This window comes from Pelodiscus sinensis, chromosome 2 (genome assembly GCF_049634645.1).
Source record: "Pelodiscus sinensis isolate JC-2024 chromosome 2, ASM4963464v1, whole genome shotgun sequence".
Classification (NCBI taxonomy): Eukaryota; Metazoa; Chordata; order Testudines; family Trionychidae; genus Pelodiscus; species Pelodiscus sinensis.
The window spans coordinates 161,750,463-161,777,546 of NC_134712.1; the positions used below are offsets into that span (position 1 = coordinate 161,750,463).

A 27,084-nucleotide genomic window follows, 5' to 3' on the forward strand; every position below is an offset into this window, starting at 1 on the left:
TTTATTTGAATAAAACATCATTTCTGCCTTTCCCTGGAGAAGATTCTCTGTATTCAATGGGAGATAGCTTGAATACATGAACTGTGACTTATTTATGTAGTTTGAAGGATAAGATATGAAAAGCATAGCTAGGACATCCTTTATTGTCAGAGACTTCTACAAAAGTTTTACAATCATTGTAAGAACAGTCTCAATGTCCCTGTGGCGGGGTACCTAGTCTCACATAGTTAGATCCTGGGGTGGAGACCTTCACCCACAGGCACTGAGGCCTAGCCTCTTGTGCACGGGCCCTGAGGCCTAGTCTCTCATGTGATCCGCTCCTCATCTGGGATGTGGGAAGAAGGGGTAGGAGGGCCCGGGCCCTCCCTCTCCACCGGGTCCCAACCCAGGGCCCTATTAGTGGTGGGTGGTTCCCACCACTGGCTCGGCAGGGAATTCTCCCTGTAATGCGCCGAGCCCACCAGGGCTTTTCCTGCTCCCCGCCCTAGGTTGCTTCCTACCCCATTCCCCTGGCCGGCGGAGGGGACCATCTGTAGATGCAGCATTGGCAGGCCTTGCATCTGGTGTAGCCGGAACTGATGCGGCAACAGCATCTAGGGGGGCTGCATTGTTCAGTCGGTGTTGCAGTCGAGCTTGGCCTGGGGATAGTAGGGGAGGGTCAGCTGATCCGGCGCCTCTCGCTTCGGCTGCTGCAGTTGTAGCTCTGGTGGTTGGGCAGTAGCTCCTTCTCCAGAGGTCAGTCCCAACTGGGCTGCTCTGCAGGCTTTTATACCGGGGCTCCACTGGGAGCATGCCCTGCAGGGAAGGGGCGTATTCCACCCCATAGGTGGGCTCCTCTACCCCTTGTTGGTAGGGTTGGCGGGCCCCGTCACAGTCCCCAACTATCTTTGCAATATTTAAATATCAGTCTGTTAACTCAGTGGTTCTCAAAACATTTTGGCTCACAGCCCAATTCAATCAATGCAGACTTTTCTGTGTATCACCAGCCAGCCACCTATGATGATAAAATGGGTGCAGGGGGAAGGGAGTATGTGGTGCAGGCAGGCTTGTCAACAGGGGGGCAGAGGAGACTATTGCTCTCGGGCCCAGGTATTTGACCTTCCAAGTGCTACTCGACTCAGCTTTGAGGGCTCGGGGTTCAGAGACAGTCCCCCCAACCTTGCTCTGGGGCCAGCAGTGGCTGTCAGCCCTGCTGGGTGTAGGAGTGGGCAGACGTGGGTCAGGGTTGGAGGGGCTATCTGGCCAGGAGGGAGGGTGCAGGAGTGGAGTGGGGTTGTGGGGTCTCGGCAGGGGGATGTTTGAGTGGGATGCAGGTGTAAGGTCTAGGCATGAGGTGGATGGGAGGCATGCCACTCCCAGACACTGCAACCAAGGCACTGTCTCCTGCTTCTCCCATTGGCCATGATTCCAGCCAATGGAAGCATCAGGGAAGGCCTCCAGGCAGCACTTCCCTGTACATCTATTCCTCCCAGCTGCAGGAAGGGGGAAACAGCAATGCACAGAGCCTCCTTCTCCTCCCATGAGCAGGATCTGGCTTGCGAGGCTCGAAGATCCTTCCCGCCTTGCAGCAGGAAGAAAGCACTGGCACTCCAACCTCATAGGGGAGGTCATGGGGCTGGAGCACCAGCATTGACTCCCTGCTGCAGAGGGGGGAGTTTGAGCCTCAAGCCACGGCTCACTGCAAGATGGCTGTGGACTGCACTTTCAGAACCACTGTATTAACTAGATAATTTTCCCTCCTTTTCCTTCCTCCTTAGCTCATAAGACATATCAGTTCAATAACAGCATATGAATAGGATGTGCATGGTTCACAACATCTGGGCAACTGACAATTGTGGTAGCAGGATCAGGCTGACAAAAAAACATTTGCCAATGACAAAAACTAGTAAATATTAAATAGTCGTAGGGAGCTAGAGGTATCGGAGAACTGATGATATACAAGTCAAAGTGTTCAGAAAGAGAGCTCATATGGAGTTGAAAAGTTGTCAAGGGAGATTCTCTATCTGTCCCATGCACATTTTAATACTGGGGGCAGGGGCAAAGAACAGAAAATAAATGTAGAAAAAAGTACAGGGAAATTCCCTCATAAAATTTCCCTTGCTGTTTAGAGCAATTTTTGAGCATATTGTCTATAATTTCTAATATATTTATGCAAGAAATAGACTTTAAATTGTCAGTAGTTTATAGCTGATATAAAGCAGAATTAGTGTTGAGAAAAGTTTAAACAGAGGAGTCCCTCAGTTTCAAAGCAAAAATCAAGCCTGCCTGGGGTTCAAAACACCTGCCAGGACAATTAAAATTCAAGAGTATAATCTTGAAGTGCAGGATGTATATTTGGGTATGAAATTGAACACAAGGTGCACAAGAAATCTACTCCTTGAATACGCCTTCCAAAGAACTTCAAGTTGTAAAAGAGGTGCAGGACACATACCGTTCACCCAATGCAACAAGTACAATGCTGATCAAAGCCGAAAAACATACAAACAGCCGTTGATGTGAGACTCCCATCTGTGTAAATATTTTTTTGGGGGGGGAGGGAGGAGAGATAAGAGTTGGAATTAAAATGATCACAGATGAAATGGGAGGAAATCGGACACTTGACACCTTCAGACTACATGCTATCTATCACAAGGTCAAAGTGTCAGAGGATGAGAGTGGCATGGGAAGTAAATGGCCCACAGGCCAGATGCAGTTAGTGAGGATTATCTCCTGGGAGGCCATCAGATGCTTTGCTTATCTGAGCATCCACAGGTACATCTTATCACAGCTTCCATTGGCCATCGTTTGTTGTTCTTAGCCAAGGGAAGCTGCGAAAAGTAGTGTTAGTCTACACCACTTCCTGCAGCTCCCATTGGTCAGTAATGGTGAACTGTGGCCAATGGGAATTGTGAACAACTGTACCTGAGGATGCATAGATAAATAATGTGTCTGGTGGCCCTCTAGCGGCCAGCCCTGGCAAACTAAACCTGGCCCATGGGTCGCTTATTGCCCACCCCGGGTTAAGACATGCCAGGGAGAAAGGGTGCAGTTTCCAGAAATAAAAATCTTACTTATTCCTTACAATGACCAGGGTTGTACCTATATTGATTAGCTTTCTCAGGATTCAGTACAGAAAGTGTTAGGCATATAGGTTTTTTATTTAATTTGATTCTTCATAACTTGTTTTAATGAGACCATCCAAGTCCCTGACTATTTCAATGTAAAGTCAAAGCAGTACATTCTTGAATGAACAACAACCTTTTAAAACGTTGTGAAAGGCAATTGGTTATGTTGGGGCTCTTGTCTGAGGTAACCCCTTTAGAACCACCACTTAGACACTGGGCAAATAGTAGGGACACATGGAAAGATAGAGGACCACGAGAACTTGCAGAGATGGGGAGAACACAGGTTAAATTCTGTGACTAGTGACATTTAATCTGGCAATATTTATAACGGAACTCAGTAAGTGTTAGATGTCAAGAAATGCTTTTCATTATCATTACTACCATGAGGGGACAGGTTACCCAGAAATTTGTGGCATATATTATCAAAAGGATTATATCATTCTTAAGTAAATGTAGAACAGTTTTTATAAGAATATTTAAATGCTAATTTCCATATATATTTTAATGATTCTGCTGATGGAAGTAAATGAGAATAATCTTGAAAGGATTTTTTGTTCTTCTCCTTTGCAAATTAAAATAATAATCTCAGTAACTTTTCTATCACTTGGGTAACAGGAGCATTTGTAGAGCTGTACTGTTTTCTATTAGCTGCTCAGTTTGCAAAATTAAAACAGGCAGTTTAAAAACACAGCACATTTCTATTAAAAACCCTAAAAAAGTTATTGTATGCCCAGCATCCTGATCTATAAACTCAAACTGCCTGTGGATCAATCAGCGCAAAAATTCAATTGATCTCAGTGTTTGATCTCCATGGGACATGTGCCTGAGTAAAGACTGCATGTGGTAAAATAAGAGAGCTGACATATGCACAATTTATCTACAACCATATAATACAATAACTAAAATGAAATATGTTTTGTGAGATTAATACAAAATTCTATATTGTGACTGATCCTTTCCTGCTAACACAAGATGGCCTGGGAGAGTGAAAGAAGTTTTTCCACTCAGGGCATTTAACAGCTATACTCTCAACCTTACTGGAGTACATGGACTGCTTCTGGCTTTTAGTACTTTTAATCATTCTAAAGCACCAATTAGAAAACACAGTCAAATGTGTGCTTAAATCTATCCATGAGCATGCACCTACATTCCATTGACTCCAAGGATACTTAAGCATATGCTTAAAGGTAAACACAGTTAAATCCTGTCCTAAATAGGAATGTGTTCTTGAATTACAGCTAAAAACAGAAAAAGACAGGCCCATACTCGAATATCACAGCACCAAGTGGAACAGATGCCACATTATGGAGATGGTTTGGTGTATCTTTTTAGAAAGTAGCATCAGGGAGCTCGCCATATGTTAACCAGTTCTGTTCTACCCTCTCAACAGCCTCTGTGCCAAACTTTCAAACTGATTTTATGTTGCAAAAAGTTTGAAAAAACGTATTCCTCAGAAAGTATCTCAGTTTGTGTGTGTCAAACATGAGGTAATAAAAGACTAATAAAACAGTAGGGGGAGGGGCTTGGAGAGGGGGTTGGGAGGAGGTCATCACCTAAGCTACTTCTATAAGATTGATAATACAAACACTATGAGGACTGGGTTTCACTCTTAAGCTCCACATTTACCTCCTGTATAGGTAACAAAAGGATAGCACTATACAGATATGTTAGTACCGCAGTTTTACCTCCAAAGAAATATTTCTCCCCAGTTTTAACTTGCAGAGGACTGTTTGTCCGAACTGCTGAGGCTTCATCTCCATCAATGGTGAGGACAGCAAAATTTTCCTTGGCTAGAAAACGGATTTCATGCCATTGCCCATCATTGAGTCCCGAGCCTAGAAAGAAAAAGAAAGGGTAGAACCTTCTTCAGTTCATTATAAACTTATTTAAATTTGTTCAATGCATCAATTTCAAGTGCCAAGTACATGCCAGGTTTTATACAGGGACCTACTGCTGATTGGGACATCTAGACGTTCTTGTAAAATGAAGTTTTAAATCATAATTAGTGTCATGAATACAACTTTGGGACTGCTCATTCATCATAGAAAAAGTAAAACAGTTGTTTTAAAGCAAACTTTTCACTCATGTAAAGGCTAGATTCTATGTATAATTGGCAAAGAATATAACTTTACCTACAACCAAACTCAAAAAGAAATAAATATCGATATGTTCATTTAATGATAAAAGGGAACAACAACAAACAGCAACAAAAAAGAGGAGGTATGGCTATGATTTTTGCCTCCAGTGAGTGCTTGATATCTTCAATACAAGAGAAAAGGGGAGAGAAGAAAGGCTTAAAGGGAAGTCTTATCCAAAAACAAATCCAGTCAATGTAAAATAGTGTTAGAAATGGAATATGAGGAGAGTTATAATAGAACCATTGCTAAACAATCAACCACTCAAATCCTTAAGCTTAATTAAGTGGCCACCTTTATATGCTGATACAAATGACTGCACTGCAATTAAAGTGGGGCAGATGTTGTCTGGGTTTGCCAAAGGAGGATGGCTATGCTTTATGGCCAGGGGGAGAGGAAGAGAAATGAGGTCAAAGACTGCTGCAAAAAGGTGGACGGTAGTCAACTTTGTCATATTAACTCTGCCCCCAGGAATGTGAGTTGCAGCCAGCATACAAACATCATATTCTTCACTCAAACTCTGTTACTGGATCACATTAACATGACATGATAGATGCTAATACAATAACATCCAGTGCAAGTGGATTGTTTCTAAAAACTAAATATGATGCATCATAACATTAGAGCTAATACACTGTCCGATAAAAAGTCAAAACACTAAAAGGAATAGCTATGCACCAAAGATTTTAACAACCATAGCCTTTCATATAATAGATGTTGTTCGTGGCAAACACTAAATTCTTTTGACACCCTATTGTGTTTGAAGATGTTCTGTTGCATGTCTGCACTCATATTAGCAGATAAAGATACACGAAGACATAAGAAAAAGAGATTACAACCTACAGGTGTAATAGACATGCACCCATTTTGCCTCATACCCTGCACCTCTTTAAAACAGAAATCTTGCAAAACAGGGTGTATTGGATTAAACATTTTCCTAGGCGAAGGAGAGTACTGTGGGGTCTGGGCTAAAGAGGTGGAGGTGGGGCGCTTATCTGCCCCCCCTTTCCCAGGGGCACACATAGCTTTGTACTTCCTGCAGCTCCCAGATACCACCCCATGCCACAAGGGGGGCAGAAGGGAAAAGCCTTAAGGGAAGTGGGTCTATACGTTCCATTTCCCCAGTTTGGAGAGGAAGGGAAGTGGCTCTGCATGCCTCATTACTATGGGTGTTCCCGGATGAGGGACACCCAGAGTACAGAGGTTAAAGCCTCCTTAATTAACAACCATTTTTAAAGCCCCCCATAAGATACAAGACTGCAGTGTTCAGTAGAAATAAAGGAGGAAACAGAGCACTGCTGAATAGTTGCACGGTTCATTTGGACTGGAGCAGCATTTTTCAGACTCTTTAAAGTAATAGGGCCTGTTTATGCAAGTATTAAACATGTTAATTTCAATGGGACTAAATGTGGAGTACCAGTCAATGTGAGTAGGGGAAAGAATCCCATTAACTGTATTATCTAATTTTAAAAAGGAAGCTACTTTGTGAACGGATGGGGCTGCCATATTCAACAGCAGAACATGTTTTGCAAAATACTTTTGTAGTTTTATTTCAGAAATTGTGTGCATGTTACCATGAAAATTCAAAATGACCGACATGTGAGAGTTTGGGGCGGGGAGACGAGGCATTTGGTTTTTTAAATGTAAAAAATGTTCTGCTACCAAGTGCTGAAATTTCACCCAGAATAAAATTAAATTTTCGCTCATAAAAATAGTGCTAGTTTCTGCAAAAGAAAAACAGAAGAAGAAAAAATTGCCTTGTTCCCAGGGATCCAACACAAAACTGTCCTTTAAAAAAAATCGACAATAAGTCAAGCCACTTAAACATCAGAGCACAGTTTAAAAGGTGGTAGCATAATTTTGTAGATTCCTTTGCCTACAATTTAAAAATCTATGTGGACTTGTACCAGATAGTTCATTGTTCACTGAACTGAAGTTTTGGACATTACAAGATCATGGCTTTTTTAAAACAAAATTAAGCACTTTAAAAGTCTCTTTCCAATTCAAAGGGGATAAAAATGATGGCATGAGCTACAGTTGGCATGAGAGTGAATACTTGTTCAAGTAAGTCAGCATAATTTCTTCCAAATAGTATTTAGAGAGTATATAAGACGATTAAGAAGGTAAAATTCTAGCTCATGCCACCATTTATCAGACCTTAGTATTTGACCCTTGATGTTTTTGATGAATTGCAGGCTGAGTAGTTACATTCTGTCTGTAGGAGGCACTTCTAAAATTTCAGTGTTTACCAACAGTTACCACCCAGAGGGATCAAATACTATAGATTTTCTCTCTGTTCAGAACTTGAGCTATCTGTGGTAATTGTGCATTTATGGTTGGGAGATACTGAATTTGAAATGGTTTCTACTGCACTTGTTCTCTTTTGAAATTGATAAGGTAGTTATGATCTGGATGAAACCTTGTTATGAATCATGTTAAAAACCCCACTGAGTTTTATAGGCCTCAATACATTCCTTTATTAATATAAATGTAAGCCCTCAGGGAGGAAAGAAATGCATAGGAACCCATCCAGGAGCTATAGGCTGAGTATTGGATTGATATGGGAAAGGGAAGTAGGGAGGGAAAGCAGAAGAGTTAGAAGACTGATAAAAAATGAGACGAGAGAGAGAGAGACACACAGATGGAAAAAGAGCAAGAAAGCTAGGAAGAAATCTTAACAGTGTGATGTGGGGGAAAAGAGCTAGAGACAGCTTTGTGGTCTGTTGATTAAAGAGACTTGTAGCTGAAAGTGCTCCTTTTGTTCTTGGTTCCTCTTGCTTCAGAAACACAGGACTTTGTACATGCTTTGTAAATAAACAAGCTTGCATCAAAAAAAAAAAAAAAAAAAAAAAAAGATACCAGGCTCCATCAATTTCTACTTTGAAATAGTAAAATCTATGGGCCTGGAATATGTTCTATCTACTGGAGTCAAAAGGGGGGCAACATTATTTTAAGGCAATTAAAATGGTGGTAGTGGTGTGTTTGTCTGAATTTTACTTGTAACCTTCATATTTCAGAAATAAATGTAAAATGTCTGTGGGGTGGCAAAGCCAAAATATTTGTGGTTTTATATCTAATTGAAATTATTGGATAATAGACATAATCTACTAGTTGTAGTCCAGTCTCAATTCAATCCATTTTTAACATACTTCCCAGAACAGATGACACTAAAAGGAGAGAGAAAATTATATCACTATTTTGAGAGAACACTGCACTTCTCATGTTAAACCCTTTTAGTTTGCAATTCATTATCCCTCTAAGTCATTTTCTAACAACACCTACTTGTATTCTGGCAGACAATCGGCTGTTCTTGGCATAGAGCAATGTATACTTTTCACCTTTGGTGCAGTTCTTACAATTAGAAGCTTTTCATTTTATCTCAATATAAATGGAACCATTAAAATAATGAGCAAAATGTGGAAGGTGGCTTTATAATGGACAAACTCTGAAGAAACAATTTCCATTTATTTGAAGTTATTTGCACCTTCTGTCTGTGCTCCTCAGGCTGCTTAACAAACACCACTGAAATAAGCTTTCAAAATCTTAGTGAGCTGGGTAAATAATATTCTCAGTTTACATAACTAAAAACCTAGGTATTAGACAGTTGGGTGACTTGCCCTATAGGAAATATGTAGCAGAGTTAGGAATTGAATGAAGCCTCTTCTTATCTCAGTCCTATGCTATAAAACACATGTCTTTACCTCAAATCTTGCTTACAACATCCAAATGTTTACTGGGTGAAGACATTTAGATGTTTAAGAGCAGGCTGGATAGACATCTATTAGCGACGTTCTAGATGATGCTTGGTCCTGCAGTTTGACACATCCAGTAGTTTGATCATATTCTTTAATTCTACCTACACACGATGAATATGGTCTTTTTTTAGTTAATGCAGTTTAAATGTAAAGTGATTAACACCAATATTTGGCAGATCAGCATTTGGAAATATCTTAGGACATGATCCTTTCAATATTTGTAGGTGGAAGTAACTTACAGGAATTGTTCTAGTGACTCCTTGGAGTAAAGTTAGATTTCTTGGTATTTGAAGAATCAGGTTCCATGTTTGGAATGTTTGTATTTAAATAAGTGGAATCGGCCAGTGTAAAGATAAACAGCACATGTGTGTGTGGTGGGGGAGGGGGGGAGAGCACTGCATTTCCCCCTTTGCTTTTTATCTTAGCTAATTATGGATTCACTCAGTCTTTTCCTGGACTTGAATTCAGACAACAGTTTTGTTTTAGGATACTAGATTATCTGAGATATGCAAATTTTTAAAACATCGGGTCAAATTCTGAAGGCCTTGCTCAGTTTTAAGATCATTCCTTCCGTAGGCAACATCCCATTGAAGCCAATAGGCACTAGCCCAGGGGCAGGCAATAAAATGGCAGCGGTTCACCATGGTTAGCTACTGGTGGGTTGCTGCCACTATATTTATCTGCACCTCCATAGGCATGGGTGATTGCAGTTCCCATTGACCGGGAATGGCGATCCAGGGCCAACAGAAGCTGTGATCCCCCCATATTTGTGGAGGTGCAGGTAAATACTGCGGTATGGGGGCCTTTTAAGGGCTAACCCTGACAGACTGGATCCAGCCTGCAGGTCAATATTTGCCCACCCTTGCATTAGCCTATGGAAAGAATGGATAGAAAAACTGAATATGCTCTTCAGAATTTGGCCCATAATATATACATTAAAATGCACAATTTATTAAAAACCATTGACACTGCTGCATGGATTGTAACCAAACACGAACTATGTCACATATATAGCTTATATTCCTCACTTAATTTCTCTTTGCTTATTTCTATACTTTATTTCTCTTTTTCTTATAACTTTAGAGCTGGCGATACTGCCAACTCAAGTGGTACACAAGCAAATAAAAAATTTGTGCTGTACCATTTAAAGAGGGTGGAGTTACTCCAAGATAAAAGCTCTGTTATGCTGCCCCAAGGTGCAGTGAAACAAGGACAACACAGCTCCCAAGCAGCACACTGAGAAAGCAGGTAAAGTCAATGGCAAAGCAAGTACAGTATAGCCAGAGATAAAAAAAAAAAAAGTCATTATGCAATCTATGCACTTTCCAATGAACACTCTGTATAGGTACATGGATACTGTGGAGCATGTAGTACTGTGTATACACACAAGTAGGGATGCAGAGAAGACCAGAATCCATAAGTTATAAAACAATAGGTCAATATCATTTCTGGTTTCACACACCTTGCCTTCATGTTTATGTAGCAGCTAAGCATATATCCTACTGATGGTGTTTGGACTTATGACTTTCACATTGGTGATTTGTCTCAGTAGTAAAGAGATTCTTAGCTAATGACCTGTGCTGTTATCACCAAGTCTGCTTCATAGGTCACAGATTCTAGTTTCATGCAGTTGCTGCTGACTGCAAACCAACTGCCTGTTAAGTTTGTATGATATAGCACTCAGATTTGTTACGACTCCCATTGCCATATGTCTAATTATCCTTTGCAACTTTTACCTGTTTTTCCTCTGTTGACCATGATATTTCTGTGGAATTCCATAACACACTTAAATATGGATGCTTACATGGACAGCTATTTAGCACCACATATTCATTCTGTGCTTCAGAAACTTTGCTCCCCTCACTCACCAACCTGGTAACAAAGAGCACACTTTCTCCTCAGTAGAGTTTCTGCCCACTATATGTTTTGCAGACAGCTGTATCAACATTCCTTTTCCTACATGGTCATGTTGTGTTCCAAAAAATAAACTATCTTACAGAGCTGCACAATAAATGCTTCACCAGAGGACAATTTTGTACAAGTTGCGATGGTACATTTTTGAAGGCAATGGTCTCTTATGTACTTTGTGCATGTATATAGAAAGATTATTAGTACTTCATAAAAAGTCCATTCTGATTTAACAAAAATCCAATTTCACTGAATAGCTGACACATTTAGGCTATATTGAAATTAAAGATGAATAATGTCTTTCCAACAACAGAGTTTCAGTTCAACAAGGTTAAACTGCATCACATTCCAGAGATAAAAATATGTATTCAGAAGCCTTCCCATGATTTAATTTATTTCTTCAGAGATCAACGTGTGTGCTCATGTGTGTATTTTGCTGGTCTTATTTTTTCTGTACCCAACTTTAGAAAATTCTTAAATAACTTAATAAAAAAGCTTTAAGTATGCCACCTCCACAGTACCCTTTCTGAGTGTCAGGAAGCTAGTTTCATATGCAAATTAAATATGGTAATGAGACAACCAATCCAGAATTTCTTTTTAAATGCTATTATTTTAAAAGTAGGGCTCTTAAGGTAATCACTTTGATTGAACAAGAAGAAACAGATGTTTCTAATAACAGAAACATGAGGAAGGACTGGATTAACGAATACAAAGAAAAAACAATCCAAATGCAAGAACTTAATATGTACAAGGAAATGAGAAAGATAGCATCTATTGTAGTTACTCTTAAAAAATTATAGTAGCTAAAAATCTTAAATTTCTTTAGTTAGTCTTGAGAGATCAAATCTGATTGAATAATGCATGCACTGATATGGAGGAAATTAATAAAACTTCTAAAGCCAAATCTGCTGGCCAAAACGTTGCTGTACATGGGCAATATTCATCTGAAGTCAGTGAAGCAGCACCCATTTACAAGAGAAAACTTGGCCCCTAGTCTTAATGCATTATTGACACCCATCATATGGTTAAAGTGACGTACAGAATGGGAAGTGACTGGCTAGAAAGGAGTACGGAAGAAAGAGATCTAGAGGTTATAGTGGACCACAAGCTGAATATGATCAGCAGTGTGCTGCTGTGGCAAAAAGAGCAAACATGATTCTGGGATGCATTAACAGGTGTGTTGTGAGCAAGACACGAGAAGTCATTCTTCCGCTCTACTCTGTGCTGGTTAGGCCTCAGTGGAGCATTGTGTCCAGTTCTGGGCACCGCATTTCAGGAAAGATGTGGAGAAATTGGAGAGGGTCCAGAAAAGAGCAACAAGAATGATTAAAGGTCTAGAGAACGTGACCTATGAAGGAAGGTGAAAGAATTGGGTATGTTTAATTTGGAAAAGAAAAGATTGAGGGGGCACATGATAGCAGTTTTCAGGTATCTAAAAGGGTGTCATAAGGAGGAGGGAGAAAACTTGTTCATCTTGGCCTCTGAGGGTAGAACAAGAAGCAATGGGCTTAAACTGCAGCAAGGGAGGTTTAGGTTGGACATTAGGAAAAAGTTCCTACCTGTCAGGGTTGTCAAAACACTAGAATAAGTTGCCCAGGAAGGTTGTGGAATCGCCATCTTTGGAGATTATTTAAGAGTAGGTTAGATAAAAGTCTAGCAGGGATGGTCTAGACAGTATTTGGTCCTGCCTCTCGAGGTCCCTTCTAGTCCTAGTATTCTATGATTGTATGATTCTATTATTCTAACATTTGCAAATAGAGGAAAAAAACACATATTTCTCTGTAAGTAAGAAACTATTACTAATACTCAACCTACACAAATGCTATGTGACCCATTTATGAGAAATGACACCTTGAGCTAATTCTGCATTGCATCATCATACTCATTTTCTGAAAATAAACAAAAATTGAACTTGTTACTGTCACATTTTAAGTATCTGAGAGAATAATCCAAAGAACTACATTTTAGGATTTATGAAGAAGAGTCCACTTCATTTCTCACTGTGTTTTTTTTCCCCCCTAACATCCAAATATTTACATATTTACTCTACTAGATATTCAGGTTCAGAAAAATAGAGGGATGACAAATAAATCTGTACAGTCAATTAAATGTAAAGTATAGTGGCGACAACCACTCATCAACCAATAAATTAAGTATGATAAATTTGGTGTTCACATTCAAACTTAGTACTTTCTTCAGGTCATTGGGTGACAAACATGAAAAAATGTTGCCTACTGGTGGTATGTTAGCTATAGTGAAATGTAATAATATAATATGGAGATATACCATCTTATAGAACTAGAAGGGACTTTGAGAGGTCATTGAGTCCAGTCCCATGCCCTCACAGCACGGCCAAGTACCATCTCTGACAGATTTGCCCCAGATCCCTAAAAGGCCTCCTCAAGGATTGAGCTCACAACCCTGGGCTTAGAAGGTCAATACTCAAACCACTGAGATATCCCTCTCTATGACCTGCAAATTAGTGTCAAAACACAGAACTAAAAGGTTAGGATTTACATATAAATACCATTTCTTTCCCGAAATGGATGGAGCACATAAAATGGATGGAGCACACCATGGTACGCAATTCCTCTATTTCCCTATTTTATAGTGTACTGCAATAAAAACGGCAATTTTTGTAAATATATGCAACAACAATATTGCAGACTGTACAAGAATCAGTCTTGTTATAATAGGCTCGATAGCCAGAGATTTCTGGGACATAAAATCACTTTGCAAATATTCAAATTTATAACGATTTTTTGTTTTCACTAGAAACTTATAAAAATGAATAAAATTTGAAAGGGTATATGCACTTGAATCACATACAAAATAATGTGTTCCAAAAACTTTAAGACTAACTATATGAAAACCCTTATGCTAACGCTGGAATGGATATTTTGCCCCAAGAGTCGACCAACTTTCATTTTCTTTCTTCGGGCCTTCTTTAATATGAGACAAGGGAGGGGAAGCTTCTCAGACTCCTTCGTTAATTGTGAAATATACCAATCTTACAAATTCAAATCTCAACTTGTCTTGTCAAGCTTGGAGAGATGTTCTAGTTTCCCAATGAACAGATGTAAAGTTCCTAATTTCTCCTCCCTTCATTCTAATCCTGGTAAATTCTGCCAATTTTGGTCCAAAGTGTTGCTGCCAGTAACTTACGTGCTTGAAGTTAAGTTAATAGGACTCAGCACATTCTGAAAGTTAAGCTTGTGTTTGTTTTCAGACTCAAGACCTTACAAAGGATTTTTTTTTAATATTAGGTATTAATTGTCCATGCCTTTCTGAATAATTGGATTGAATCCACTCTTAAGAACCATAAATATGTAGTCACAGATACAGTACTAACATTTGAAATCACTAAATAATTAAAAATTATTATTACTGACTTGGTCACTAATTTGTTCATATTTTCTCATTTAAGACATCAATAAACATTTCAGAAATTAAAAATCAGTTCTATTTTTAGATACTCTCCCCTGTCGAAACAAAATCTCAGAGACACAGTTATGGCAATAACCTTGAACTTCTATATCTGACAGTTTTCATACTATATTATATGCCAAATATGTCTCTTCAAGGAACTACTGTTTTTTGATCTAGTGTTTAATCTTGAACAGCTATCTTATATTCAGATGCTCAGTCATCCTTTGAACCCTAACTTATTAAATTTTACTCTAAATACTAATTCTTTTGTCATATTTGTGTGAATTGCAGAAATCCAACTTTTGAGGACATTTCTAAGCAGTTTTCCTTCTTTCAGTCTCTTTACAGAGTCTCTGGATATCTGTTAGACTCTGTTCATAATTCAGACCCTGGTTTTAAGCAGTGTTTGCAGAATATTCCAGTGTTGCGCTCTGAAGAAAATAGAGCATAATATTGGCATCCAGCTTTCCATCATGTCCAACTGGAAATATTCTCTCTGCATTCCATTATGGTCTGATAGCTCTACAGAGAGAGAGTGAAGATATCTCCTGTTTTATTCATATGTGCCCCAGATAAACCTTAAGAAAAATCAATTAAATATAATAGGATAGATTGTTCTAAAAGGGGGTTAATAGGTTCTATTTTACTGCACTAGAAATGAACGATACTTTCCTAGCTTTAGCAAAAGGTCTAAAGTCCATAACATCCTAGCAACAAGGACTGATGAGAGACAGGAAAACACACACACACACACACACACACACACACACACACACACAATTACACACAATATAAATAAAAAATAAAACTGCCTTTTGAGAAACCCAAACTCTGTGTTTTAATTCACCACCTACAATACAATAGTAAGTCTCATGCTCAGTAGGAATTTGCTGGGTCCTGAGAATTAGAATCACCCTTGTACTTCATAACCTAATGGGCTGAGTCTTGACCCACAGAATGTAAATAGATCCTATTGACCTGAACAGAAGGAGAAAAGGAGAATCGAGACTGAGAATTTTGTAGATCTCAGCTGGATATCATCCTGCTTGTCCTTCGTGAACAGATTAAGGCCCCAGTCATAGAATCATAGAATCCTAGGGCTGGAAGAAACCACAGGAGGTCATTGAGTGCAACTCCCTGCCCAAAGCCAGACCAATCCTAATTAAACCATCCCAGGCACTAAAGCATTTAAGTTTCAGTTTATTAAACAATGGCATTATTACAAGTGGTTAAAATCAGGTACATTGTTAAGTATCGTGCCAAATCTAATTCCCTCTTATGTTAAAATAGGACTCCAGGTAAGGCCTTCTGAACATTTTCTACAAGATAGCTTCAATATTTGAATAGCACAGTTTTGTACAGCTGTTAGCTTTTTAAACAATACCTTTCAGCATTAGTAAAATAGTTTAGTATTATTCATTTGGCAAGGTTTTTAATTTGCACCTTTAATATTATGCTTGTTCTTCTGTTAGAGAGATACACAAAGCTCTAGGCACAAGATTTCATTACCAGAAAATTTTGGTTACTTCTACATTCACAGGCCAGGTAATTTTTAATCTTTATTGGGCATACATCTCAGACGATAAACAACAAAACGATCCCACTTTTCTTCCAAACCCAATGTAATGATTTTTTTTTTTTTTAGGACATAGCTGTATCTCTGTCTTTGTCACAGGAATTTAATGGAAGGAAAGGTGCATTGTAAAAAATCTAGAAGTGAACACGATGATAGCCAACAACCACCCATGGCTACATTGCTTGGACTTCCTCTGGAATCTGGTTTTCACTAACAGAAACCCTGACACAGAAGGCTGGCTGATGATAATTAACAAGAAGTGTTAGATTTGTTAATCATGCTAGCAACAACTGTGGGCTGGATTCACCTTTCCTTTATTCAAACTTCTGCAAGTCTAAATCAAAGCACAGGACTCCTGATGGAAAAAAGGACATGAAGCGAGCTCATTCTATCACAGACCAAGAACCCACAAGGTCTTAGTACAGCCTGATCGTTTGTCAGCACAAGCTCAGGATAACATGCCTCTAATATCTGATTCAATTTCAAGTCCGTTCTCCACTAGCATAAACCTCAAAAGGAGGTCAGTGGTGAAAACTCCTGCCTTGCCATAGAATGAATCTCCATGCTATTTTCTTGGTCTTGTTGCTAAGGGAAAATACAATTTGACTCTCCTTACCACAGACAAAAATGCATCTTCCCCAGCATTCAAAGATATTTGCTGCTAACACATCTCTATCAGATTTTTCCTGAGAAATGTGCATTTTATTCCTCACAACTCTGATGTTGAGGTAGAGCAAGGTTTTACAACATGGCTCTGAGGAAAGGTAAAACCCTAGTAGAGAAACCTTAGTAGCACTGCACTAGCAACTAGAATGTTCATATATGCGTGTTGCCTGATTTTAGCCATAGCTTGGTTAGAACTTAGGCCTCAATGTGTCCAGAAGCTGTCTTAGAGTGTTTTCAGATTTTGAGGAGACAAAAAACATTGCACCCATTTTTCACAATTATAGTGGAGCAGGCCCTGAATTATACATCTGAAACATCTGAAACAGTGGCAAGAGAGTTCATGTCTAGCTACAGCAATGGTAGTGAATATAACTATCATGAAGACTGAAGCTTGGTATGTGTGACATTTAATAGATAAAGTCAAGATGTGTGGTTCCAATGCATGGTTGCAGTCTTAAAAATTGGCTAAAGAAGCATTTTAAAAAATGAAAGCAGGCCTGAATGATTTTTTTGTAGTTTCTTTAAATAGCATATAGTATTTAACTTTTCTCTTTCCCCACATGAAATCTACATCTGAGGTCCTTCTCTGATACTTTTCTCAGACAAACTTCTGTGGACTGCAATGTGAATCTCCCTAATTATGTAGAGAGAAAACACTGAGCAAGTTCTGTTGAGTACTATAGGATGACTGAAAAAAACATAGGCTGGATTTCAGTATAGGTTTACCATATTTGAACTTTCAAAAAAAGAGGACACTCGTGAAAGGGAGTGTATCTGTATCCGTATCTACCAACTCATGTTGTATTAATGTTTTTCTTTATATACACACATACACATGAGTCGGTAGATACTGTTACAGATACACTCCCTCTCAGAAGTGTCCTCTTTTTGAAAGTTTAAATATGGCAACCTTAGAATATTCCAGTAAAGTTTCCTTCATGTAGCCCCTTTGCTAGAGAACAGTTCTTCTACTAGTTATTATTTTAGGGTATCAAATCATGGCTATTAAGGAAAGTGTCACCATGTGTGTTTGCGTGTGTGCTGATATTTTAATCTTCCCTACCCTTCCAATCTAGTGAATGATTCTGTAGATAAAAGACCAGTGCATCGGTTTCCAAAATCTATGTTAAAATTCTGGCTTTGACCTCAAATAACACAGAAATTGATAATCTTGTTTTTATCCTCAGTTGTACCCATCAATAAACCATTCCATTTTAAGAGATTATTTGAACACACCTCTTATTGCAACACTGGTGGGAAAGAGAAACACTGATATAATGGTTATTGGTACCATTTTATTAAGCAACTAGCCAATTAGCCCGTCATAAGATGGGATTTCAGGTCTCTCCTCCATGTCAGTCTTCTCTCCTGAGCTTCCGGTCTCTCTCTCTCTCTCTCCCCCCTCCTACTACCTCTCCATCTCTCTCAGCTCTCCTCCATCTCCTGCTTCTCTCTCTGTCACTCTCTTTCTCTTCGCCTCCCCCTCCTGCCTCTCACTCGGGGGACCCCGGAGCCCAAATGGCTGTTGGGTGCCGCACACCCCATGCTGCATGAGGGGTCCTTGTGCCACTTGCTCCCACACGGCGGCCTGGCTGAGCAGCGCAGAAGTCAGCCGAGTGCCACGGTGGGAGGCGAAGGGGGGTGGGGCAGTGACTTTCATATCCAGGGGGCAGGGCCTGGAACCGCTGTCATGCCGCACATCACTGCCCCTCCCCCCTTCGCCTCCCGCTGTGGCGCTCGGCTGACTTCTGTGCCGCTCAGCCAGGCCACCCCGGGAGAGCAAGCAGCTGTTTAGGCACCACACTCCCCATGCAGCACGGGCCGCCCAGAGGGAACAGCCAGCATTTCTGGCAACAGCGCTGCCCAGAGGGAACAGCCAGCATTTCAGCATTACAGACTCTCAGACATTGAGCTACTATATATATGATGAAGAACTTTCACTGTTGTAAATTAGGCTGTCATTTTTAGGAAAAACTGGTAGAATGGCTGGTATACGTCCCTACAAAACTTTATATAATTTATAAAAGTAAAAGATTCTCTCTCTGTGGGAACTACAAATAAAAGACTTCTGAGCTTAAGGTGATCTTTTCTGATAAAAACTATCCAGACAAAATGAAAATGTTGGCATTTCAGAATGCTGTTTTACATTTTACTGAGTATTGCCTGTACCAGACTGCCTGTAGACTAAGCAAAGAATAGTGCCTGAATATCAAACAGAATTGCTGGAGGACCTCTGATTTTTGTCTGTGAACTAAAATATATTTTGTTACTGTTTTCTAGACAACTTACTTTCTTGAGAAATACCTAAAGTGAACAGTAGCTCCCAAACTGCGTCCTGGGCTTCTCCCCCATCCAACCTTTCTGCAGCTCCATGAGGTACTTAGTTGAAATATTTCTCAACTTGAGTACATTAGTGGAATAAGACAAATAATGCTGTGACAGGAGGAATGAAAGGTAATGTACAATTAATCATGTAAATCTAAATCATATCCAGTATGGGCAATCCAGCCAGGAAATCCTGTGAGCTTTGTCTTTGCAAGTTTCCTAGACCTTTTGGGGGGAAAGGGCCTGTTCACCCGCCTACATTAGAAGCGAAAGCTCCAATTTACCACCAAGTTTTTTCCAGCTTTACACTAGCAAAACTCCTTTAAATCGGTGGTGTTATATCAGTGTCAAACTTGAGTGAGGTTGGTGAATTAGGCCCCAGAGGTCTGGCTACAATTCCACTGACAGCTCCTAAATGGAAAATAGCCTCAAGCACCCAAGTTCTTCCACCATCTCCAATGTAGAACTCTGTTCTTCAACCATTCCCCTTACGGGCCTTTTACAGTGCAGATGAGCTTATAGCATAGATTATAAAGTCTCCTGTTCTTTTTAGTAAATTAGACAATTTAGCTATGTATCACACAACCTGTTCTTTAAATAGACAGCCTTACTGTACTCCCTCTTCAGACATGTTAGTCTTATCAATCCATGTATTTCAGTAAAGGTTCTCTATTCTTGAACAAATGAGGAGTGATACCAGTGAACAATTTATGTAATAATGCAGAGTAACTCGCATGAAATCTACCACAACAGCAATGGATCTGTCAGCACAAGACTGGGATCAGAACTACCATAGATAAATTCCAGTGCAGTACAAAACTCTGGAAACTGTCTTTTCTAGTCTGAACAGACAGCAGCTAATATCAAATAGGGAAACAATACCAAAACCCACAAGTATCCTGTGAATGTTGGGGGGAGGGGGGCGGAAGGAAGACAAAACAAAATAGCAATATGTTTTGTGTTTATATTGATTCCCCTCATATATACTAGCTTTTAAAAGTGAGAAAATCCAAGGATTTGTAATCTGAAATTAAATCTCCATGATATAAAGGGGATTGTTCTTTCACCTCTTCTCAGAGAGGCTGCAGTGATTCTCTGGTCCTTTAAGAACTGGTTGGTTTCTGCCAGATACTCCTTGACCCTATATAGGAGCCTCTCCAATGGGGGCTTTAAGAAATTTTGCCTTCTCTTTCTCTACCCTATAAGGTAATAGAGAGGAAAAAGTCCCTTTTGTTACTGGCCAGAAGTCTTATCCCAACCCTTTGTATTAGGTCACTGGGTCCATTCCTTTCCAAACTACTGCTGAGGAAACTATTTGAGATAGATCCCCATCATCTCTGGTAGCAGCCCCACACTGGGTAGGATGCACCCTCTTATCTCAGTTGTTACAAGTCATATGTATTCATATCTGGGGCAGTAACTGTTTTATCCATAACTCCAAGGCAGCTTCTACACTGTAGAGTTTATGTACCCCATCATACTCCAATGTTAACTTTAAAAACAAAAACATCTACTTTGATACTTAAAATGAATCTAGGAAGGAGATATTTCAGTGATTTGTTTGTTCTCAATGACTGTGCAATATTTTCTTTAAAAAATAATCCCAGAATCACTGAGCAGAAAGTTCCTATTACAGTTTATTGTCTAACCCATAATCTTGCTCTTGCATGATTGTCTCCCTGTGGTCCTTTGTTTTCTTTTAGTAATTTATTTGAGGTCAGTTTTAGCAGCAAACATATGGTAGGCCAGATTCTTAACTAATGTAAAGCAACAGAGCTTCAATGAAATCACTGGTACTACATCTATTTATGCCAACTGAGGTTCCACTACCATTACATAGAACAATGTGGAAAACATACGAGGTTAGACTAGATAATCCTAAATGCTTTTTACTTCCATCACTCTGTGATAGATTGAGTCACAGTAAGGAGGAGATAGTTGCTTGTCCTTGGATAAAGTTGTAACCAACTTCCATTAGAAAGTTGTAACAGACCTTCCTTCCCTCCACCCCATCATTTTAGTCTGGAAAACCACTAGTGTGGTTTTAGTCTGGAAGACCACTCTCAAAATTATGTGATTAGTCTGACCATGAAAGAGAATCAAGCTTAGTTACAGACCTTTTTTGAATGTGTTCAGAGAGTTTAAAATGAAATAGTTCATTGAGAGTACATCTGCATAGCAGGGCTAAGCTCGAAATAAGTTACACAACTTGGGCTGCACTAATTGCGTAGCTTAATTTGAAAAAAGCTTATTTCAAATTTGGCCATGTCTACCCAGCACTCGTTTCAAAATAGAAGACTCTTCCTCCAACTTCCCTTATCCTCATAAAATAAGAGTTACAGGAGTCAGAGTGAGAAGTACTTTGGCAGGACATTATTTTGACATGTCAAAATAACTGCTTGTGTGTAGACGCGCACTTTGTTATTTCGGAATAACATCCATTATTTTGAAATAATGCTGCTGTGTAGACATACCCTTTAAGTGCTCCCTATTTTGTAACTTTAACTTCTGTTTGGCATGTCTTTGTCTTGCATATCATTACTTCTGATTATGAAATGGCTTGCTACAATGCTTCCAGTTTTCCCCATAGTTTAACTTCCTTGAAATCTCATACAATAGAAAAGTCACATAGGGTATGTCTAGACTGGCGGGTTTTTCCGGGATACAGGAGGTATCCTGGAAAAACTCTGCTGTGCCCAGGGAATGCACTTGCTCTTCTACTTTTTTTTTTCTTTTGCAGAAGAGCAAACATGCTTTTTTGGTGAGCCCTGTATATCTCCTTTTAAGAGGAATAAGGGATCCAGCAAAAGAGAGGGTTTTCTGCCATCTGGCCCCATCTAAATGAGGCCAAATGGTGGAAAAGCCATTGGGAAAAGCTATGCAAATTCCAGAAAAGCTATGCTTTTTCCAATAAAAGAGTATAGTCTAGACCTAGCCATAATTTACAAATGTCAAGCATTTCACAGAAAGGATATCTGAGGCTATGATAAATATTGTAGCTTGCACGTAAGTAAAAACTAAATTTATCAATGAATGCCTATTTTATAACTGTGGAAAAACCTTAACTCTACTAATCATAGAATAGTATTTTAGGTCAATCTCAAATGAGAGCCACAGCACAACCCTTGAGAGAAGCAAAAACAAAAGTGTGCTATCAACCCTCTAGCAATAAACTTACTCATGTGTGTGACTCCAATAAGCATTCAAGAGAACCGGTGTGGGGTTATGCTAGTGTATTATTGCCTGTTTTTTGTTCTTGTTGCATTAAAATTTCATTCAAAATTCATATATACAGGCAGTCCCCGGGTTACACGGATCCGACTTACATCGGATCCCTACTTACAAACGGGGTGAGGCAACCCCGCACTAGCTGCGCCCCCCCAGCAGACCAGGGAGACGCGGAGTGGCTTTTCTCAGCAGACATCTCAGTTTGAGAATAAAGGATTGAGGGAAGTGAGGTGTGGGAGAATAAAACTGAGCTCTGGAGAAATGTTTGGCTAGAGTTTCCCCTACAATATGTACCAGTTCCGACTTACATACAAATTCAACTTAAGAACAAACCTACAGTCCCTATCTTGTACGTAACCCGGGGACTGCCTGTACACAAACTTGGAAAGATTATTTGGGATAAATACTGATCTCTCTTCAGAACATTCAATTTATGTATTTTGATTATTAAAATATTACCCTCGCAAAATATAAAACAATCAAATATAAGTTTAAAATAGTGATAATATTGCAAACATTTATTTAGATCAAAATATCCATCCTAGCCATTACCTACAGCCTCCATCTAAAATCTCTCCTATACATCAACAAGGAAATACAACCTATTCTATATAACAATCCCTCTCTCTCAGAACTTGGGAGGCAGGCCAGGCCTCACCTACAGATAGCCCCAAACATGTAACAAATTCTCACCAACAACTTCACATCCTACAACATAAACACTAACCCAGGAACCAGTCCCTGTAACAAACCCCATTGCCAGCTCTGTTCACACATCTACCTGTGTGACACCATCACAGAACCTAATCACAACTGCTCTACTATCAATGGCTCATTCACCTGCACATCTACTAATATGATATATGCCATTATATGCCAGCAGTGACCCTCTGGTATTGTACATTGGACAAACTGGACTCCCTCCATGTAAAAAATAAATGGACACAAATCAGACATCAAGAACAACATACACAAACCAATGGGAGAGTCCTTTAACTTCACTGGACACACAGTTACCAAGTTGCAAGTTGTCATTCTTAGGTAAAAAAACCTTCAAAAATAGACTGTAATGAAAAATTGCTTGAATTAATTGCCAAATTTGACAACATCAGAAAGGGTTCGAATGGAGACATAGAATGACTCTCTCATTACAATAAGTATTTTCCCCTTCAGATAGTCTCACATTATCATCACTGTTGGAGGTTGACAAGCCAGAGGTTCGAAAGATTGTCTAGGGGTGGCTTTTTGTGGCAAGGGACTGGGGCCGCGAAGGAGGAAAGCCCGAGACTTAAATGTACTTAACCAATTACAAACTTTATTGACTACAATCTGATTATATTAAATTACTGTCTCTGATTTGTTTAAGACAACATAGCATGCAAATAAAACATACATTAAAGAAAGTTAATACAACAATAATAAAAACACCTCCTACAGCCAGTACCTCTATGGTTATCTTGGGACAGCCAGTAGAGTTAGTTATTAGTTTGCCTATTCACTTAACAACCCCTCAATTCTACTTCTAGTTCTTATTTAGACCTAGGTGTGGTACCATTATACAGTATGGTTAATACAATACAACTAACTATTGCTAAGCTGACAAATAATATATTAAGCAATACTTACAAGTCCAGTAACAATCACAATGCACAGACACAAAACAACACATAGCATGCTCCGGATTCATACACCCTTTCGTGATTCGGTGGGTGGGAGGCAGCCTTGGGTGATCAACCCCTCAGCCAGGCTGGACGATACGTGCCTTCTATTTTTTGACATGGAACCTCCCCACGCTTAGGGCTCAGGGTGCTTTATACTATAATTTTTACATCCGGTACCATATTAGGGTTTCTTCCTTGTGATATGACGTCTGCCTCAAGGCATTGTGGTCAGTGCCTGATGCAGACATGACTGGCACACGTGAAAGCTAGCTATGTTTTTTGTTTCCCTGCTCCAGGTGCTTGTTAACTGATGTATATGACAGCTCATTTCTCTTATTTCTATCTTGTCCTGTTTTTTAGTGCTCGTTAACTTAATGTATGGGACAACTTGTGTCCCTACTCTTATCTTTTTGGCCCAGGTGGTTGCCAAGTTAAGTTCCATTTACAGAGGCTTGATGGCCCCTGGCCAGGGTGCTTGCCAAGTTAAGTTCCATTTACTGAGAACTGTGCTGAGCACCCGAGGGACTTCAAGCTCTGTCTCTGGATCCACCTCAGCGGCCTGTGTTTTTCTTGTGAGGGGCTTTAGTGTGGCAGTATGGGAAATACGCGTGAGACCGTGATCAAAAGGACCTGCTACATGACAAAGGTGAGCTACATCCAGACTGATTTAATTAGCACCAACGTTATACTTCCATCTCTGTATCTCTTTCTTTTACAACTCACATCCTTAGATACTTGAAGTATCTCACAAAATCTTATGCCCTACTAAATGTGTTCAACTTTAAGCTGCCACAGGACACTTTGTTGCTCTTCCTAGAATAAAAGTCCTTAAATACTGACTTTCTTTTTTGCTGAGCTATACTTTTCAGAAAACAAAAAGGCATTTTATTGACTTTCATTTAATTTTTGAAGTCTGTGGATAAATTATCAACCAATAATATAAAGCTTACTCTAAAGCCTATTCAAATCAATGGAAAGATTCCTGCTGACTTTAGTGGACTTTGGATCAGGCACAAAAGGTTCCAATTTTAAAAGAAAACCTGTAAGCCTTAAAATTATGTTTTTAAAATTCTAAAAAGATTGCTATTGTATATCATCCAACTGTTTCATATGAAGGTTAAAACATAAAACCTGTAATAGATTTATAAAATGATGCAATTATTTTCCAGTAAAGGAAGAAAAAAATGCATATGTAAAGAAACTGTAAAGATTATACTGTATGATAGAACTACTTTTTACCTGGAGAAAACTGGTTCCTCTAACTTTTTCCTATACGCTTAGCAGATTACTTCACCATTATGTATAGAGAAAATGGGGTGCCCATTGGTTTACCAAAGAGAGAAAGGATAAACAATAAGAATGGATTGAAAGCTTAACAGAGAGCAATCAATTGGATGTAATTCTTTAATCTCCTAACTAGATTTAGGAAACCTTTATTCTCTAAGGTACGTTTACACAACAGGGCTAAAGTTGAATTAAGCTATACAACTTAAGGTACATTAAGCTTCACTCAATTTTAGGCTCTGTCTACACAGCAGAAAGTTGAAGGAAGAACACTCTTTCTTCGACTTCCCCTACTCCTCATGAAATGAAGGTTACCATGAATCAGAGTAAGAAGTCCTACAGCTCAACATTATTTTGGAATAAAGGCTTGTAGCATAGACATGTTCTTTGCTATTTCGTCAGTTATTCCGAAATAATGCTGCTATGTAGATGTACCACAGAACAAAAGCCCCTAATCCTCACTGTTTGGCAGTATTTTCCAATTGCTTTTGCTGCTTCAGTGCAAGTCAACATAGAAGAAAAATCTGTGCAGCATTTATGTCTTTTGAGATATAAAAGTTCCTCAAAAAAAGTTTATCCCGAGATAGAAATCCTCACAAGCAGGCCTCTCATACACAACATTGAGGTATTTTTTGTCATAAAACACTAAGCAAAAACAGGAGGCCCAAACAGTATTAATGTTGTCTCTTACGATCTTTCACACACAATGCAAGCTCTCTGTTACAGACATTCTACCACAGTCCTTGCAATACGTAGCAAATAACCAATCACAAAAACAATCATCACCTATATTTATGAGCAGCCTGAATAGACTAGTGGTGTAATAACAGGAAAGGATAGAGTGTATAGTCCTTCTGAGCAAATCTCTCTTTATGCATATTTCTTGTCCAGATACCACAGTGATTGCCACATTAGAAATACAAGACAGACCACTACAATTCCCCTTTAGAAGAACTCATTAAAATAATATGACTACAATGCTATCTAAAGTCATTATTATAATGGAGGAAAATCTAGGTCAATTCATAATATCCTATAAGCATTCATTGGCCTGATCCTTCAAAGAGATGCACCAGTGGGGACCGTTACACCTCTACAGAGTCAACAGGATTCCATGCAGCATAAGGGAGCATCTATTTACAGGATCAAACCTCATTTGGTATTAAGTTTTGAGTATTATATTATCTAAGTATTTTGTATTAAATACAATTATTTGATAAACGTTGTGTTGCAAAGCTAAAGAGGATATTTTGCACCTTATTATGATAATTCCTGTAAGCCCAGATCAATGTTTAGGGCCCCACCAATGTTCCCTCTAAACTGTGCAGCAGCACAGTTTCACAAGCGCTTAATCAGCCCAGCCCAGTCAGTCAGCTTCATGCACGTAGCCCTGAGCCTCTGACTGGGCAGGATTAATCACCTGTGAAGCTGTGTTGCTGTGCAGGTTAAAGCAAACACTGGCCCCACTTTCCCAGGCACCCAGAATATACACCATCAAAAGTAGTCCCTTGTCCAAAAGAGTTATAAAGATATTTATCACTGAATACATCTTGGTAGAAAGGGACACAAAAGTTTACAAAAGTTGCTTAAAGTTCAGCGTTAGCTATAGTAAAGTATTAAACTTTGCTCTGCTTTGATGCTGAAATCACGACCATAGTGAGTCACCAACAATGCACTGAACTACTTGTGGGTGTGCTCCTGCAATTTACAGTGCCTCAGAGACTTCACTAGGACTAGGTGCCATCATAGGGATCTGCGTACATAACAACATTTGCTGCATTAGGTTATTGCCAAAGATTGTCTTTAGAGGAAACTCATCCCAGGGTAAGAGTCAGCATATAAGATTTCTCAGCTGAATGTCACTTTGCTTTTTGTAATAAAAATCCACTGTTTTTTAAAGTTGTGGGTATTTACTTCTTGTCTAAGATACTCCTAGGGATTCAGTGGAAGGACTACAATTGTTCATTGCTATTAAGTTCATTTTCTGCTCTTATTGTTTTTGGTATTTTGAGG

At 39.3% G+C, this 27,084-nt stretch overlaps 1 protein-coding gene across 1 annotated transcript in view; it reads right to left on the reverse strand.

The window, feature by feature from the left end:
* CNTNAP2 (contactin associated protein 2) overlaps positions 1-27,084 on the reverse strand; it is a 1,606,913-nt gene that overhangs the window by 675,416 nt on the left and 904,413 nt on the right. The window contains exon 9 of the mRNA XM_075921713.1: positions 4,790-4,939. Within this exon, the coding sequence (XP_075777828.1) occupies positions 4,790-4,939 (150 nt within the window). The remainder of the gene's footprint in view (positions 1-4,789; positions 4,940-27,084) is intronic.